Genomic DNA, 17682 nt, shown 5'->3' on the forward strand with positions numbered 1-17682 from the left:
GGCTGCTCTTTCACATCCTTGAATCTTTGATAATCCAGTTCCCCACACTACAGATGACACGGCCCTCTTTTCTTTTCCTTTTTTTTTTGACATGGCCTTCTTTTCTACCTGCTGGACTCGTACATACCCTTCAAGTCTTGGTTCAGACTGAAGGCTTTGTTCATCTTCCATCAACTCTTTCTCTCTCACCAGCAAGACTGCAGTGTTCAGTGGGCTGGAAGTGCACTGCACAACACTAAGAATAGCCATCGTCTTTCAGGCCTACCCCTGCACTCTATTTTAGCTCGGACCACATTCAACCTTAACTGTTCATTTAAAGGCTTGACTCCCCTACTGTTCTACATGTCTTGGAAGTAAAACTGTACCTTGTTTATCTTCATTTCACCAAGTTCTAAAACTGTGCTTGGCACAAGACAGTTGTTCAATATTTTCTTTCACAAAAAAAGTTGGTTTTTTTTCAAGTGGTTAAGACTCTCAAATTTGAACAATTATAAATCATTAGACATAGCACTACACATTTTCCATACAGGAACTGTTTTAATATTTACAATAGCCCTATGAAGTAAGCATTATTATTCCCATTTTATAGGTGAGACATTTATCCCCCAAAAGATTCAGTAGCTTTTCCATTGTCACCCAAATAATAAATGACAGAACTGTAAGCTGAACCAAAGGCCATGACTCCAATGCCTATACTTGTAACTACATGACAACATGCTACACTGTCCCAATGCATACGAGGAATAATTAGTTGCTCTAATTTGAGTGACCAGAAGTACTTAAAAGTAAAAACACTGCAAATCTTTGTAAGTAGTGTACAATTAAATTTTCTATAAAAACTTAGACAAGTCTCTTGCCCAGCCAATCTACAGTATTAAAGTTTTCTCTTTATGCCCATGCACTTACGCACATGTGTGTTTAAATGTGTGTACCCTAATGTGTCGCCAATGAGAAAAAGAGAGCCAGCTTCCAATCAACAAGATGAGAACATTTCACACATTTATCCTATTGTGGCAGTTACCAAGACAGCCTCCTTCACAGAAAAACAGAAAAAACTTAGGAATACCTGCTCACTGAAACCACAGTATAAACACAAGAACAGCAGGAAACAGATACATTTTGGGTGAAACAGTTTCCCAGAGAAAAACAGTCACAGCCAGCCTGTGGAAGACGTCAAGGGGAGAGGGAGACCCTCCCGAGCCCCAATTCCTTTGTAAGCAGGTGGAGAGAGGCCACATGAAATCACTTCCAACAGTGATTGCCATCCCTCTTCTGTCATTGAGGTGCTGGGCAGTGCTGTCACATGGACTCTCCAAGAACCCCAGTACCTAGGACTATGACACACAGCTTTTCCTTGCCCTCAGGAGTGTCTGAGCCTTAGGGCTTGCAGTCATTCTGCACTGGCAACCACTAAACGGTACCACCGTCTCCACTGGTCAATATGTCAGACGGCTCTCAAGACACATGCTGAAGTGGAGATTGCTCACAAAAGTCTCTTGTCCTGAATGTCTGCGTGACTGAAAAATGAAGGGCTTGGCTGTCATAAACAGCATACTGTTCTGAGAGTCCCTTGTAAAGAGTGATAGCATGACTGTCTAAGTGGTCAGCCCTGCGTCTGCTTAAAAGCCATCTCACAGACGACGCAGAGAGCTGCGAGGATTCTTAAAAAAGGAACAAAACCCCCGTTTTACAGGCTCCCACAAAAAGCCTCACTGGTCATGCTCACTCTAAATGTTTTTTCTCTTTATTATTTTTTTAAGAGGAAAATATAGAAACAACCCAAAAAAAAAAAAAAAGCAGCTGCATGCATCTGTATGTGGGTGTCTTTCTCCTTGATGTGCAGCCAGAATGCCAAAATACTAGCTACCCACTCAATTGTTTTAAAGAGAGAAAATGACTCCGGTGGGGAGAGTCTCTCATTTTCAACTTCCCTCAAACCTCCTCGCCAGCTGAAATAAGAGCCTGCCACGCCATGCAGCTCTAGGCGGTGTTCACATCAGTACAAGTCTCCCCAACCACTGGTAGATAAGATCACACCCGTGCTAAGAATAACAGGATTCTTATAAACACATGGTCGCTTAGGTCAAAAAACATGACAGATGCCAAGAAGCAGATGGCTGGTCCCTTTGCCGAGTTCTCCTTCGCACACCCAACACGCATGCACGCGCGTGTACACACACCCCTCTTACCTCTCGCAGCTCCAGCCTCTGGGCCACAGCCTCCAGGCATTCTTGCCCTGTGCTTTCCACTGACAGCGTGCACTCGATAACATTGCTGTCCAGCAGGCGAATCCGTGTAACAAAGCAGTTCTTGCTTAGGACGTTGTAGCGCCGTGTCCGGCGGAGCTTCAGACCAAAAGGCATGGCTACGTGGTCCTCGGGTGCCGCCCTCCTATCCTGGCGCACACGCCCCTGAGATGGCCTTAGCAGTTTCGTGACTGGAAAATTACACTATCACCTGTGCTCCTCCAGGTAGGGAAAAGGGTGTCCATGCCCAGTGCGGCCCTCTGGAAGATAGCTGCAGGTGAAAAGAAACACCATGGTCATGCTCTGGAAGGGATCTGTCGATGGTACCGAATTCCACACACAGAGAAGCACACACTCGTCCCCCAACTGATCAACATCCAGATTTGACAAGCTGCAAGCTCTGGAGCTCCTATGTGTCCTGGCAGAGCCCGTGCCCTATGCCATCTTAGAAGGGTGATATCATAAAAGCCACTTTATAGTTGAAGAAACGAAGGTCCAAAGAGATTAGAGAACTCATTCATGGTGTAAATGGCAAAGCCAGAATTTAAACCAGTGTCTACGCAACTTCAGTTCACATGCTGTTTTCACTATGCAATAGTGTCCACTCAAGAAAATGCTAGGAGGCTGGGCATGGTGGCTCATGCCTGCAATCCCAGCATTTTGGGAGGCTAAGGTGAGAAGGTTACTTAAGCCCAGGAGTCCAAGACCAGCCTGGGCAACAGGCACGATGGTGTGTGTCTGTAGTCCCAGCTACCTGGGAGGCTGGAAGGTCGAGGCTGCAGTGACCTATGATTGTGCCACTGTACCCCAGCTTGGGAAACAGTGTAAGATTCTGTATCAAATAAAATTTTTTAAAAACCCACTAGGAGTAGAACTTAAACACTGTTATCTTGTTTTTTAAACTTCTAAATATATTATCTCATTCCAATCTCATGAACACCACTATGGTGTCTATTTTACAGATGAAAAAAGTGAGGTTTAAAGACTTAAGTGCCACACTGAACTTAAAATTTGATCTTGTTCCTCCTCTTTCTTTGCAACACTGTCTCTTTACTTTTATGAACATTATTTTTATTTTCATGTCTTATGTTTTAACTTTATTATTTACTTAGAATGAATGATAAAACATGGTGGGAATATGCATTTAATACAGTCAGCTACTTCCTTTTTTTTTTTGAGACAAAGTCTCGCCTCGTCGTCCAGACTGGAGTGCGGTGGTACAATCTCTGCTCACAGCAACCTCCGCCTTCTGGTTTCAAGCGATTCTCCTGCCTCAGCTTCCACAGGCAACTGCCACCACGCCAGGCTAATTTTTTGTATGTTTAGTAGAGATGGGGTTTCAACATATTGGCCAGGCTAGTCTTGAACTCCTGACCTCAGGCGATCCACACACCTTGGCCTCCCAAAGTGCTGGGATTACAAGCATAAGCCATGGCACCCAGCCAGCTACTTCTACTTTTTTTTTTTTTAATTGAAAGACATGAATTCTTCAAAGCACTTAAAAATTACAACTCTTTGTCTTTTTTTCAACAAATATTTAGACAGATGTGGGGAACCACCCTACCATCATCTTGTTCCTTTACAAAATGCTTGATGCAAAAGTCCTCTAACCAAATTACAGATAATTTAACTTACAATTATAGTAACAAGACTTACTGGCATCCTGATGTCCCACCAAATGAAAATGATGACATTATTGCTATGGACAACACCAGAATAAAATAACAACAAAAGTAACCTTACCTAAGTTCCATCCTGGGCCAGCAATCTTGCTGGGAGGCTCATTAAACTTGTCTTTCAAAGAAGCCAGAAATGTCCAGAAATCTTTTCTGTCCAAATGTTCTGTTCTCCATTAAGCTCAACAGACTATCTCTTGCTCATCTGATTGTTAACTTGATACCCTAACAGGCAGATCCACTCAGGATTTACACTCTTCATCCATATGCTGACACAGAATTACCCCCTAAGCCCCAAGACACTTGGATATACAAACAGGAAGAGCTACTACTTGTAGGAATTCTTAAGTTAATAAATAAAATGGCTTCAATATTTATAAACCACTCCCTGCCGGTACTCATGCCTCACGGAGGCTGTCAGGGTATAACCCTACAACACAGCAAAGCATACTCCCCAGCCTCCCAGAGCAGGTCTTTTGATACTTGCCTTGGGCACATTCCTTAACATGACAGGTATATGTTTTATGATGGCTTAAAATGCATATGCCAGAAGCTCTGGCTTGGTAAAATAGATTAACGTTTCTACATCACTTTAGGTTGGCAGAGTATCATGTTTGCCTCTAAGGTAAGCCAATCTGATCTTTTGATAGGTACAGAAAAGAATATGAAATGACCCTCCCACCCCCACCGCAAGAAAAACAGTGGGGGGGGGGGAGCCAAAATTCAAATATTCAAATATAGAGCCCTTAGGTGTTTACTACTCATGAATTCCCCTCAACTTATTAAAGTACAGATCAGAAGAGGCCAAGATCCAATTCCTGCATTAACCAGAGAGCCTCAAACAGAAAAATATTTGCTTTGTGGGCACAAGCCACATTTTTAATCCTGAGCCAGGCACTTTACATTCGGGTGTGTGTCTCACTGTAAACACCTAGGAAAGAATGTGGCTGGCTTGGTACGCATTTATCTCAGCAAAAACAATCTCTACTACATATTCCATGGAACATCATTTGCAATGCATAACTAGGAAAATAAAAAGCAAACTTTAAACAACGTGTTTAAAGTTGTTTTAATTGCGATGATCGCAATTTTATGAAATACAAAAACACACGAACAGGAAAGAACGTTAAGTTTGGCCAAATTTTCATCTCAGAGCTACCTGATGTTAAATAGAATTCTAAACTTATATGTTTCTAAATTCTTCTAGCATCTTACAACTGCCTTTTATCATTTTTGCAAATAAAGATTATTTTAAAGTACATTATCTACTGAAAATGGTGTATCAAGGATAATGGCTTTCAGGGCTAGCAGATAATCTGGAAATATAGCTCTTAGAAAATACATATTTTGATTTCTAAAAGACTTTAAAAATCTTCAGTTGACAAAAATACTTGCAAGATATGGTATCAATATATGTTATAAGAAAACTGGTCTGATCCTTTTAAAAGTCAATGTCATGAAACAAAAATTGAGCATGGGGAGGGGGAGGCAGTACAGGCTGCTGCAGAGTAAAAGAGGTTTAGGAATTATTAAAACAAAATGCTGTGTGTTGACCCTGATTAAATCCAAGCTTGAAAAAAAAAAAAAAAGCTGTAGAAGATACAGATCATTAGGGAAGTTTGAAATAGGAAACAGAAATTAGGTGATATTAATGTTATCTCATTAATTTTCTTCAGATTTTGATAGAATTGTGGTTATGTAGGAGAAGAGATAGTAGAATTGTGTTAAGAGATGCCAGTGGATGTATCAGGGGTAAAAATGGCATGATCCCTGTAACTTACTTTCTAAAAGGTTTTTTGAAAAACTAACACATACAGCTGGGCTGTAATCCTCAGCATTTTAGGAGGCTGAGGCAGGTGGATCACCTGAGGTCAAGAGTTCGAGACCAGCCTGGCCAACATGTTGAAACCCCATCTCTAATAAAAATACAGAAATTAGTTGGGTGTGGTGGCGCATGCCTGTAATTCCAGCTACTCTGAAGCAGGGAAATCTCTTGAACCCAGGAGGCAGAGGTTGCAGTGAGCCGAGATGGTGCCATTGCACTCTAGCTTGGACAACAGAGCAAAAACTCCGTCTCAAAANAAAAAAAAAAGAAAGAAAAAAGAAAAACCAACACATACACCATACACACATAAGCACATCTATAAATTCAGAGTTAAAACAACTATACAAAATGTTAAGTTATTGAATCTAACTGAGTATACAGATACTCACTGTACTGTTCTTTTAGGTTTTCTATACACCTAAAAGTTTTCATAATCAAAAGTTAAAAAGAAGATAATCCTCCGTGCAGGTAGTAAACATGCTCATACCTAATCACTGCTGAATTTAAATGATGCTGCCTCCTTCTGTGGACTTCTCTGATCCTTAACATCACAGGTAACCTTTTCTGTCTGAAGTCCCACAGCCATTGTGCTTATTTTAATACACTAATCTAGCTTATGTTAAAAAATATCAGCGCACTTGGACACTAAATGCCCTCAGAGGTAGAAACACATTTTCTTTTCATCCCTAACACACACATCATCTACCTACATTAAAAGTTCATGAGATTTTCACCCAGAACTTGCAAAGCCATAGAGCTGTGCTTCTGGAAAGGACTTTCAGGCACTCATTTAAGATACCTCTTACCTTTAGGAGAGGCTACACCTAAATTATCCCAGGTAAACAATCTGCTTGACACTAACCTGTAACAGTAGGATAAGAGAAGAAGATCTCTTAGTCTCTTTCATTTCGACATTTTCATAGTCTATGAATTTATCCACTACTTTTAAGCTCTCTAAGAAGCCATAGCACCTATGTCAAAATTCCATCTTTTAACCATAGGCGTAGAGCTCCTCCTCACACATAACTAAGCTCCCTGCTATATTTTATGCCCAATAGGAATACTTCTGTTTTGTAATTGGAGTAGGGATTTAAATATCCATTATAAAGTGGACTTGATGTGAAATTCACGCTAAGCAACTCTTTTCTGTTAAATAGTCCGGTTCCTAGAACCTTTCCAACTTTCCCCATGTGGCTCTCTGGGTCCCCATCATATTCATTTTGTCACACATACATTATAAAACCTAGAACTAAATGCCACATGCTCATAGAAAGGTCACATGTTTAGATACTTTAGATTTTCCTGTTTTACAAAAGAGGTAACATTATAGAGCCCTCATTCTATTTACTGTAACTTTTTTTTTTTTTTAAGAGAAAGCTTCTTTAAAAAATAAAAAGTCAGAGAGTCAGCCCTAATGGAAACTATGGAATTTGGGCACTAGTGATGTATAGTGATAGGTTCAATAATTATTGAAACCAAGGAACCACTTTGGTGGGGGATGGTGACAGTGGGGGAGCATGGGGAAAGGGGGGGGCAGATGGGAAACCTTTAAGATGTCCTTTGAATTTTGCTGTGAACCTAAAAGTGCTTCCAAAAATCAAGTCTATTTTCAAAAATAAACAAATATAAGTTACTTAATACAATAATACTTAATACAATAATAATAAGTAATACAATAAGTAATAATAATACTTAATACAATAATACTTAATACAATAATAAGTTTTATTGATCTATTCTTTAAGAACATATTTAATAAATACTGTTAACTTGCAACTCTTGCTGAGACTCATTCACAGAAATTAAAGAAACTATACATATGTGGGAGGCCAAAGTAGGAGGGTAACTTGAGTCCAGGAATTCAAGACCAGCCTGCGCAAAACAGCGAGACTTCGACTCTACAAAATAAAAACAAAAACAATAGCTGGACATGGTTGTGCGTAACTGCAGTCTCAGCTGCTCGGGAGGCTGAGGCAGGAGGATCACTTGAGCCCAGGAATTTGAGGCTGTAGTGAGCTACAATCATGCCACTGTGCTCCAGCTGGGCAACAGGGCAAAACCTTGTTTCTAAGTAAAATCAATAAATAGAGATCACAAAGCTAACAATGCTGACTCCTAATTTTTTTTAATACTGTGATTTTTTTTTCTAATTTCAAAACAATCTTCTAACCCTCTTTTTCCTAGGAGCACCTTATAAAGAAAAATAGTCTGAGACACTACTGGGGTGATAGTTACACTAAAAGCCCAGAGTTCACCACTATGCAATATAGCCAAGTACAAAAAACTGCACTTGGCCAGGCATGGTGGCTCAGGCCTGTAATCCTAACACTTTGGGAGGCCGAGGTGGGTAGATCACTTGAGGTCAGGAGATCAGGACCAGCCTGGCCAACATGGTGAAACCCCATCTCTACTAAAACTACAAAAATTAGCTGGGCGTGGTGTTGCATGCCTGTAATTCCAGCTACTTGGGGGGCTGAAGCAGGAGAATTGCTGGAACCCAGGAGGCAGAGGTTGCAGTGAGCCAAGATCATGCCACTGCACTCCAGCCTGGGTAACAAGAACAAAATTTCATCTCAAAAAAAAAAAAAAGAAAAGAAAAGAAAAACTGCATTTGAACCCCCTAGAGATCTATTTTTCTTTAAAAAGACTTAGACTTTCACCCTTTTGTGATGAAAGTAATTCAGAATACAAAGTACAGGGGAGTGACAGGGAAGGCGCAGTAAACTCTCTGAAGTCTTCAGCTTCCAGGGTCTTCGTCTCAGTAAAGCAACTGGAAACTGAAAACTAACCACTAAAGAGAGGGAAAAATCCTCACTTGACTGTAGTCGAGCTGAGGGGTTCTAAGAATCAAAGTTTACTATTAGGGAGAGGAATGTGCACCAACTTCCATGCAAGTCCTGGCTTTAACCAGAGAGGGACAGAATGAACAGCAAGGTGCTTATCCTCTCTCAGCCTCAGTTTACTCACCTATGAAGATAATACCTACTCCACCTATTTGTGAGAAGTAAATGAGAAAATAGTTCTAGTGAATACTCAGGAAGTGTGAGCAAGTTATCTTCCTATTCTTTTCATAGTTTCAGAGTATGCCAGGTCTGCTCAAAGCATGGCCAAGCAGTTGTGCAAAGAGGAAACTGAGGACCTGACCACGTACTGTAGAGAAAGTCTTTTAAAAAGTTAAAAATGTAGGTGGGAGGTAGGACAGCAAAGCAAAGCATAGAGTTTAACACAAAGCCATGACAATCCCATGGAAAAACTGACCATGTGGAATGCTGAATCACGCATTCTCTTAGTCCAACCACTGCTCCCTGGTTATCCCACAAACTCAGACACCTGAAGCATAAAGGAGAGAATCTCAGACTATATCTCATCTGAAGACCCGTGGGTGGGAAGATGCTAAGAAGATTTCTTATTCCAGCCAATAGCATGTGTCTATCATGCAGTGTTGCCAATTGTCCTTTTTTCCCCAGGGGAAATTGATATGAAATTCCCTTGGTCTTATAAAATCCACGAAGCTGTGTCTCTACTAGAGCTCCTGGTGTATCACAGAGTCCCTCACCCTACAATCACTCCCATGTGTGTCTTAGCTCCCCAATCAGAGTCCTGAAGGGAAACACCTGTGTTGGATTCAGCTTTGTGGCCTTCTAAAATCATAACATGGAGTTTTATACATGGCAGGAAGTAAAATAAATGTCACTGATATGGTATGAATATATGCCCTCACCAAATCTCATGTTGAATTATAATCTCCAATTCACCCAGAGGTGGGGCCTGGTGGGAGGTGTTCAGGTCATAGGAGTGGATGCCTTCTGGCTTGGTGCTGTCCTCAGGATACTGAATTCTCCGAAGATCTAGCTGTTGTAAAGTGTGGCTCCTCCCACCCCCTCTCTCTTGCTCCCTCCTCTCCTGCAATGCGTGATGCCTGCTCCCCTCCTTCACCTTTGGCCATGATTGAAAGCTCCCTGAGGCCCTCACCAGAAGCAGAGCAGATGCTGGTTCCATGCTTCCTGTAGAGCCTGCAGAACTGTGGGCCAATTCATCCTCTTTTCTCGAAAGTTACCTGGTTTCAGGTATTTCTTCATAGCCATGCAAGAACAGACTAACATAGTCATTACGAAGAAAGAATGGCTCCTGAGATCAGTGGCTTTTTGACACTAAGGCAGGGCAGGAGACTCCAGCTCACATGACCTCAGTGACTCTTCAAATCATTTAAGGAATCTGGAGCCTTAGATGGGTCTGACTTTGGGATTCTTAAGAGAGGATTAAGCTACAGAGAAAAGGGGTGAGAGTGAAGTTATTCCACTTACTTGTGCTTTTTCAGGGGAAAAAACTGAACCTGGGTTTCCAAAAGAACATTCCCACCACCCAAGTTTTCCTTTTCCAGACCCTGATCTGTCTTACACTGATTCTCACAGAGATGGCACATCCAGGCAAGTTCCTTGCAACAAAGACAAGGGAACTACTGAGATGATAAAAAGTGTTTTATTGCGACCATGCTTACTGAAAGCAATTTGTTGTGATGTTTGCTCTGTAAACACCACATTTTAAAGGTCTTTTATAGAATAGGCTACAGTGGAAGGGAACATACAGAAAGTCTTCAGTCACTTCTAAAATTCACCTGAGTCATCAATCAGCTTCCTAAGCTCTGAAGTGTAAGATTCCATCTTTACCTATGAACTCTTATTTCTAGTATTTTGTTCCCTCATTTTTTAATTTCAAAAAAAATTATTCAAAGTTAAAAACACAAAGCAAAGAAAGACAGCTTTCTCACAATTTAGAAAATGTCATTGGCAGAGCAAATAAATCTTTAAATATGAGGGGTAAGACGAGGAGAGATCTTTCACAAATATCAACCAAATACAGTGTATTCCTCTTTATTAAATTACCTGCACAGTCTGTATTTAGTCTTTTATTGAGTTACCTGCACAGGCAAATGAAAGACAGAAGTTCACATCCAAATCCTAAACATGTCATCGCACTTTCTTTCTAGTCCCCATGCTATGCTACGTATACTTAACTCTTTTTTTTTTTCTTAAAGATAAGTTCTGAAAACACCAAAAGAAGCTACCTGCTATTCAGTTGCATCCTATATTTACCAACAGTCTTTGGAATTTCTGCAGCATTCCATATTGTTACAACTCTCAAGCACCTCTTGCAGAGCTATGTAATCTTGGTCAGGGTGTAAGAAAGGAAAAACTGACGCAACTGGTCTGTGCTGTGTATAAACCTGCATAGGGCATAGATCAGTTTTGATAAGTACTAGGTCATTTTCCTAGGAAAAGGCTAAAAAAAAAGAAAAGGGATGAGGTGGGAGGGGATGAGAGGGGATACTGAAAATGTCCACCCTTATTTTTCCTTAAAGAAGGGCAGAAAGGAAATTAGTTTTGTTCAGTGCAAATTAGATTAGTAGTTTCTTCTGTCAATCAGTTTTAGAGCTGTACAGTACCAAATGATATCCATACATCAGATTATTTTTAGCCAAGTAAAGTTTTTCTGCAAGGTTTAAAACACAAACCCCTAACTTTAGTTGCTAATGAAAATAAAAACAACAACAAAAACTTTAAAAGGCACATTTTAAAATTCTATTACTTCCCTCCTAACTCACTTTCTGTCAGTGGTGAGATGGAAACTTGTCCTAAAACACATTTTCCATCTTTCTTACGCACTAACCATGTAAATGACCTTTCAAGTCTTTCAAAAGCTGTATGTGAAATTGGAAGAGAAAGATTCCTGCTGTGTTATGATTAATCACAGTCATACCTCACCTATGAAAGGTGGCTACACAGCAACCTCATCTATGTAGAATATAGCCAAAAACCAAGAAATGGAGCCAAAACATCCTTTGAGCAGTTAAATATCACCAAATCCTTAATTCCAACAGCATACACTTTGCTCAGGAAACAAAAGAACACCCTCAGTTCATTTACTCTAACTTTAAGTGCAGTTCTTTACAAGTTCCTTGACCTTAGGTCTTAGCCCTTAACAGATTTTAAAGAGACAAGGGGCTGTTATTACAGACATGGGACAAAAAATGGCAACAAGGGAGGTGACAGGCAAATGATTAAAGTACACACTCCATGGCGTACAAAGCGGTGTCCAAAACATCCTGCAGTAAATAGGAATGATTAAATAGTATCCAACGTAATCTGCTTAAAAAGGAAGAACATAAATACATTTTTAAATAAGTCCCATCCACGATGGTTAAAAAGCCTCCATAACCCGGGAGCACTTTCCCCAAAGAGGTGGTTCTCTAGCTTGTACTTCTCTAACACTCCCTGCGAACTCGGGGTGGCGTGGGGGTGGCTTCAGGAGGCAATCTTCTAGGAGAATAAGTTCGTTCAAAAAAGCTCCCTGGGTTATTGTTAACAAAGATCATTTCTCCACCCCCTGCTTTGAGGATTACTATCTTGAGATTTCCAGAGAGACATGATTTTCCCACAGGAAGCAACTTAGAACATGCATATTTTCATTTTTGACCCCAGTGAAACTTTCCTCTGAAGGCATTCTAATACATCTTGAATACTTATGGATAAAATAATGTTGTCTGGGATTTGCTTATAAAAATCACGGGGTGTGGGAACTGGGTGGGGGTGCAGATGAGGCACTGCCATGAGTTGACAGTCCTTGAAGGTGGGAGACAGGTATGTCAGGGGTCTCACCATTCTCTACAGCTTTGTATGTGTCCAAAATTTCCATAATCATAAGCTGGGGTTTGTAAAATTTTAAAAAATTATTAAATGATGATATTTTTGCTCTCATTCTTTTTGTTTTTTTGAGACAGAGTCTTGTTCTGTCACCACTGCACAGACTGGAGTGCAGTGGCATGATCTCAGCTCACTGCAACCTCCACCTCCCAGGTCCAAGCAATTCTCCTCCCTCAGCCTCAGGAATAGCTAGAATTACAGGCGCATGCCGCCATGCCTGGCTAGTTTTTGTAGTTTTAATAGAGATGGGGGTTTCACCACATTGGTCAAGCTGGTCTCGAACTCCTGGCCACAGGTGATACACCCACCTCGGACTCTCAAAGTGCTGGATTACAGACATGCAGACGTGAGCCACCACCGCACTGGGACTTAAATGATACTTTTTAAAGTAATCTGGTAAAACAGATAACAGTACTCACTTTGCAGAGGTACATTACAAGAAAAAAAAGGTCAGAATTTTCCCTCCAAACTAACTCCTTTGTCCTTCCAAAATAGAACTTGGATTTAACTAGGTAAAACCAAAAGCAATAGTTTTTCCCTTCATTATTAAAAGGCAAATGGAAAAATTCTGTAAGTAAAATGACAAGTTCTTTAAAATGTAAAGAACGATCAGTTGGGCATAAAATAAAGGACTCTTCCTGGTCCGGCTTGCTTAATCAATTCCATCAGAAGAACACCTGACGCCGGTTTACTCTCAGATGAGCTTTGTCTAGTCACGCCAGGAATGCTTTGTCGTAAGACACCCCACCCTTCTTTGAGAGATGTGTAATCTGCAGCTCTTCAATTCCAGTTCTTTTTGCTGTCAGTTTCTATATCCACAATGATGTATGTTCTGTAGTGTCAGGACTTATTATTACACCTAAAATTCAGAATGGGAAATTCCCCACGAGTGTCAGAGCACTAAGAAGGTAATAATGAGCACCCCCGTTCGTGAAGCAGACACATTGACGGTGGCACACTGCTGAGCACGATCTCAACAGCCCTATGACAGGGCTACTCTTATTATACCATCCCATTTTACAGACTAAGGACTGAAGCTAAAGAGAGGAAATAAATTCCCCCAAAATCACTCAGTGACTAAAGACAATCAAGCTCAAACCCAGAGCTCCATCTGATCCCATTTTTACCCAATGAACCATGCTGATATCACACAGAAAGAGGGTTGTAAGCTACAACCTTACGATATAAAATAACAATGACAATAGCAAGCACCCACATTCTACAAAAAAAGCTGTGACATACCATCAGCAGTTTATCTTTGCTCACCCACGGTGGACATTACTCAGATATGGAGGTGAGCCTGAGGCTGGGACCCAATTTCAGCCCGAGGAAGCTCTATCCAAAAGGCATGGTGGCAGAATCAGGGTGCCATCCCAGCCGTAGCACCCTGCCAGAGCCTCTTACCTAGATGTCTTATTCTATTGTACCACTGTGTTGTGGGGTGAGAGAGCTTGTCACATAGAACCTTTTCAAAAACCATTTTGAAAAACACAATCACAAAAGCAAATGAAGAGGTTTTCCAGGCAGGGGATATGACTCACTCATTAAATCAAAAGACACTCGCTGAGGATAAACATACCTTTAGCTTGCTTCGCTCTTCTCCAGAGATGTGCACTCTGCAGGGGCAGAAGTGGCCAAGAAAGAAGGGCTCTACTACAGAGACGGTTGCCTGTGACCTCCCCTCAGCAAAGCTTTCCACACCTCCCTTTCCCCCATTTCCTTCCTCCCATGCTGAGTGAGTTCCCTCAACTTCCCTCCTATGTCCAGGGTGTCACTTCCCATCCAAGCAGAGAGCAGCAGCCAAGTGACTCTGCCAGCTCTCTCCAACTGGGTCTGAGCATCCAGCTCTGAGCTTCCCTGGGAATGCCGCCTCATTCACTGGTTTCTCCAGCCCCACTAGCAAGCCTCACCCAGAAGCAGAGTCATTTCCATGCCTAAGCCACTTACACACTGCACAGCCATGGGTCCGAAACTGCCTCGTTCCCGGCATTTCTAATATGAGGATGAAAATAGTCCCCACCACCTAGGGTTGTTGGGAAGGTTATGAGTTAATAATCATAATAAATATTAAATCATAACAAATTCCTGGCACATGGTAAGCACTGTTTATGTGTTTGCTATCACGGCCATTATGATCCTCGCTACTTCATTGAATACTGCAGGAAGCCCAAGGAAACACACTGACTGCTGAATATCACAATGGTAAACATGGTTTCCCAACAGGCCAGCAGTTACAGAGCAGATAATTCTTAAAGTTAAGGCTATTCAACACAAGGAGAAAAAATATGAAAGCAAAGCAAGCAACTACAGGTCCCACTGACTTGGAACCGTGACAGGGTGCCCAGTGGGTTTCAGAGATGTGACCACTCCAGTGAATCAGAAGTACAATCAGGTGGATTCTAAAGTATATAATGCAATCACATCTCCAGAGCCAAGAAGCTGAATCAGAGGGGAGAAAGCATGAAAACAGGTATGAACTAGTGTCAGCTGTTAAAGAGTTGTATAATCCCAACTGATGTAACCAAATGTTAATTACTAATAGGGAAAAAACAAAGCTTCTAAACAGACATGGTCATGCTGCTTATTAAAGGTAGACTATGGCCACACATGCACGCACATACACCACAAACCCATTACAATTGTCCGTTCTTCTCCCTGTGCCCTGCCTTGTAAAGACACTCAACAACACACACATACCCCACACTACTTAAGTGGACACCTGGAACACCTTATGTTGTACTAAGTAGCTCTCAGTGTCATTACAAAGAAAAAGAACTTGTCTACTGCTAGAACAGTAACTCTATGTTTGTAAAAATAATTTGTTAGCTTACTATCATTCCTGTTACCATCGGTGACCTCAAAACAAGATTTGTTCAGCTGCTTGCCTCAGTACTGAGCAAGCCTGGGCCTCTAGGGACAAGATACTGCATGTGGGGATGGCTCTTCCCCTGTCTGCAACCGTGTAGCGTGTAAGCACATTAAGGAACAAGAGGGCAAAAGTCAGGTGCTTCAGTTTTCAAGTGGGACTCTTAGCTCACAAAAACTGCAAGACTTACCTATGTATAATTTCTAAGAAATTTGTATCTAATAAATACAGCAAAGACTACACAGAGTAAACCTAACTCAAGAGACTCCTTTTGCTCTTCTGATTTACGTTTCAAAATGCTAAGGATTTCAAACCTCTCTGGAAATAAACACCATTTACTAAAATTGTTGTACATAAGCAAAGAAATCTTTGGAAAAATAAATGCGTATTTGTTCTTCAATTAGATTATAAAAGGGCAGAAACCAACAAAATTCTGTGTAGTATTTGCACCCCAAATCCCTTTGCACTATAATTAGCACTGACTCTGAACTCAGCAATGTCACTCTGGGGAAACTTTCATTGGAAATACATGCAATGAATCTTAATAAGTCTGTGTATGGATGCTGCATTCAACATCATCTGTAGTAGAGGGTGGCAATTTGCAATAACCTGAGTATCCATAATGCATAATTCAAGTATATTTTGGCACATTTACATTATTTAGGCTATTCTGTAGTTACTAAAAATTAGTTCAATCTATATTAGCTCTGAGCAATGCTCGTGGTGTGTTACTAAGTAGGAAAAGTAACATATAAGAGTAATATATAAGGCAAAACCAAAGCGACAAAATCAGTTACCTTGTGTATGTTTAGGTTTATATGAGCTTGTAGAAAACCATGGAGTATTTCCATCCTAATCGGATGAGAGGAGGAACAGAGAAGAAACATCGACTTTCTCTTACACAGTCTTTGGATTATTACCATTGTATTCAGAAAAAAAAAAAATACACCTAACATATGCCCCTCTTAAATACTATATGTAAGAAAATTTGGAAGAAGGGCTCCTTCAGTAGAACATTACGATTCACTGATCATTTCAGCTATAATAGCCTTTAAATGATTACTGTGTGCCAAGAAGTGTGCTAAAGACTGTTACGTGTATTTTCTCATTTATCTTCACACTCTCAATTTATAGATAAGGAAACTGAGGCACATAACCTGGCCAAAACTCCAGAGTTAGCAGGTGGCAAGGGCTGGCTCCAAAGCTCAGTCTTTCACCATTAGTTTACCCTATAAGGTGCATATTTACATAATAATGTAAGTAATAATACTTTAACTATTTATTAATAAATAATAATATTTAGAGCACTCTCTTATCACATGGCTTTTGGTACCATATACAATCATACATTGACTAAAAACAAAATGTACAAAAGTAGTATGTTTTGCTTTAAAAAAACAACAGGATCAAGCATTCTTTTTTAAATTTAAAATTTTGGTCTGGCATAGGGGCTCATGCCTGTAATCCTAGCACTTTGGGAGATTGAGGTGGAATGATTGCTAGAGTCCTGGAGTTTGTGACCAGCCTGGCCAACACAGCGAGACCCACATCTCTACAAAAAATTTTAAAATTAACTGAATGTGGTGGTGCATGCCTATAGTCTCAGCTACTTAGAAGGCTGAGGCAGAATTGCTTGAGCCTAGGAGTTCAAGGCTGCAGTGAGCTATGATTGCATTACTGCATTCCAACTAGGGAAACAGAGCAAACCCCCACCCAACTTTTTTTTTTTTTTTTTTTTTGAGACAGAGTCTTACTTTTACCCAGGCTGGAGTGCAATGGTGTGATCTCAGCTCACTGCAACCTCTGCCTCCCAAGTTCAAACGGTTCTCCTGCCTCAGCCTCCCAAATAGCTGGGATTACAGGCACTCGCCACCACGTCCAGCTAATTTTTATATTTTTAGTGGAGATGGGGTTTCACCATGTTGGCCAGGCTGGTCTCGAACTCCTGACCTCAGGTTAGATCACCACCTCAGCCTCCTAGATTGCTGGGATTACAGGCTTGACTTACCACACCCAACCTTGTCTTTATGACCAAAAAAAAAAACCAAAAAACAACAAACCAATTTCTTAAAACAGCTTATGTCCTGAAATTTAATCTTTTGAATTATTAGGGCTAGAAAGTTCAGTGGTTTTCTATTTCGCCTAAATATTTTAATAATCTTTAATATTAGGGGCCGGGCGCGGTGGCTCAAGCCTGTAATCCTAGCACTTTGGGAGGCCGAGGCGGGTGGATCACGAGGTCAAGAGATCGAGACCGTCCTGGTCAACATGGTGAAACCCCGTCTCTACTAAAACTACAAAAAATTAGCTGGGCATGGTGGTGCGTGCCTGTAATCCCAGCTACTCAGGAGGCTGAGGCAGGAGAATT

The 17682-nt window shown here is 40.9% G+C and overlaps 1 protein-coding gene across 1 annotated transcript in view; it reads right to left on the reverse strand.

Moving 5' to 3' along the window:
* Nucleotides 1-17682, reverse strand: part of LOC108289694 (tyrosine-protein phosphatase non-receptor type 14-like) — a gene marked incomplete at its 3' end in the record, with an annotated part of 135155 nt that overhangs the window by 51471 nt on the left and 66002 nt on the right. The window contains exon 2 of the mRNA XM_017509213.2: nucleotides 2190-2517. Within this exon, the coding sequence (XP_017364702.2) occupies nucleotides 2190-2363 (174 nt within the window). The remainder of the gene's footprint in view (nucleotides 1-2189; nucleotides 2518-17682) is intronic.

The sequence above is a fragment of the Cebus imitator genome, unplaced genomic scaffold (genome assembly GCF_001604975.1).
Source record: "Cebus imitator isolate Cc_AM_T3 unplaced genomic scaffold, Cebus_imitator-1.0 Scaffold411, whole genome shotgun sequence".
NCBI classification, from domain to species: Eukaryota; Metazoa; Chordata; class Mammalia; order Primates; family Cebidae; genus Cebus; species Cebus imitator.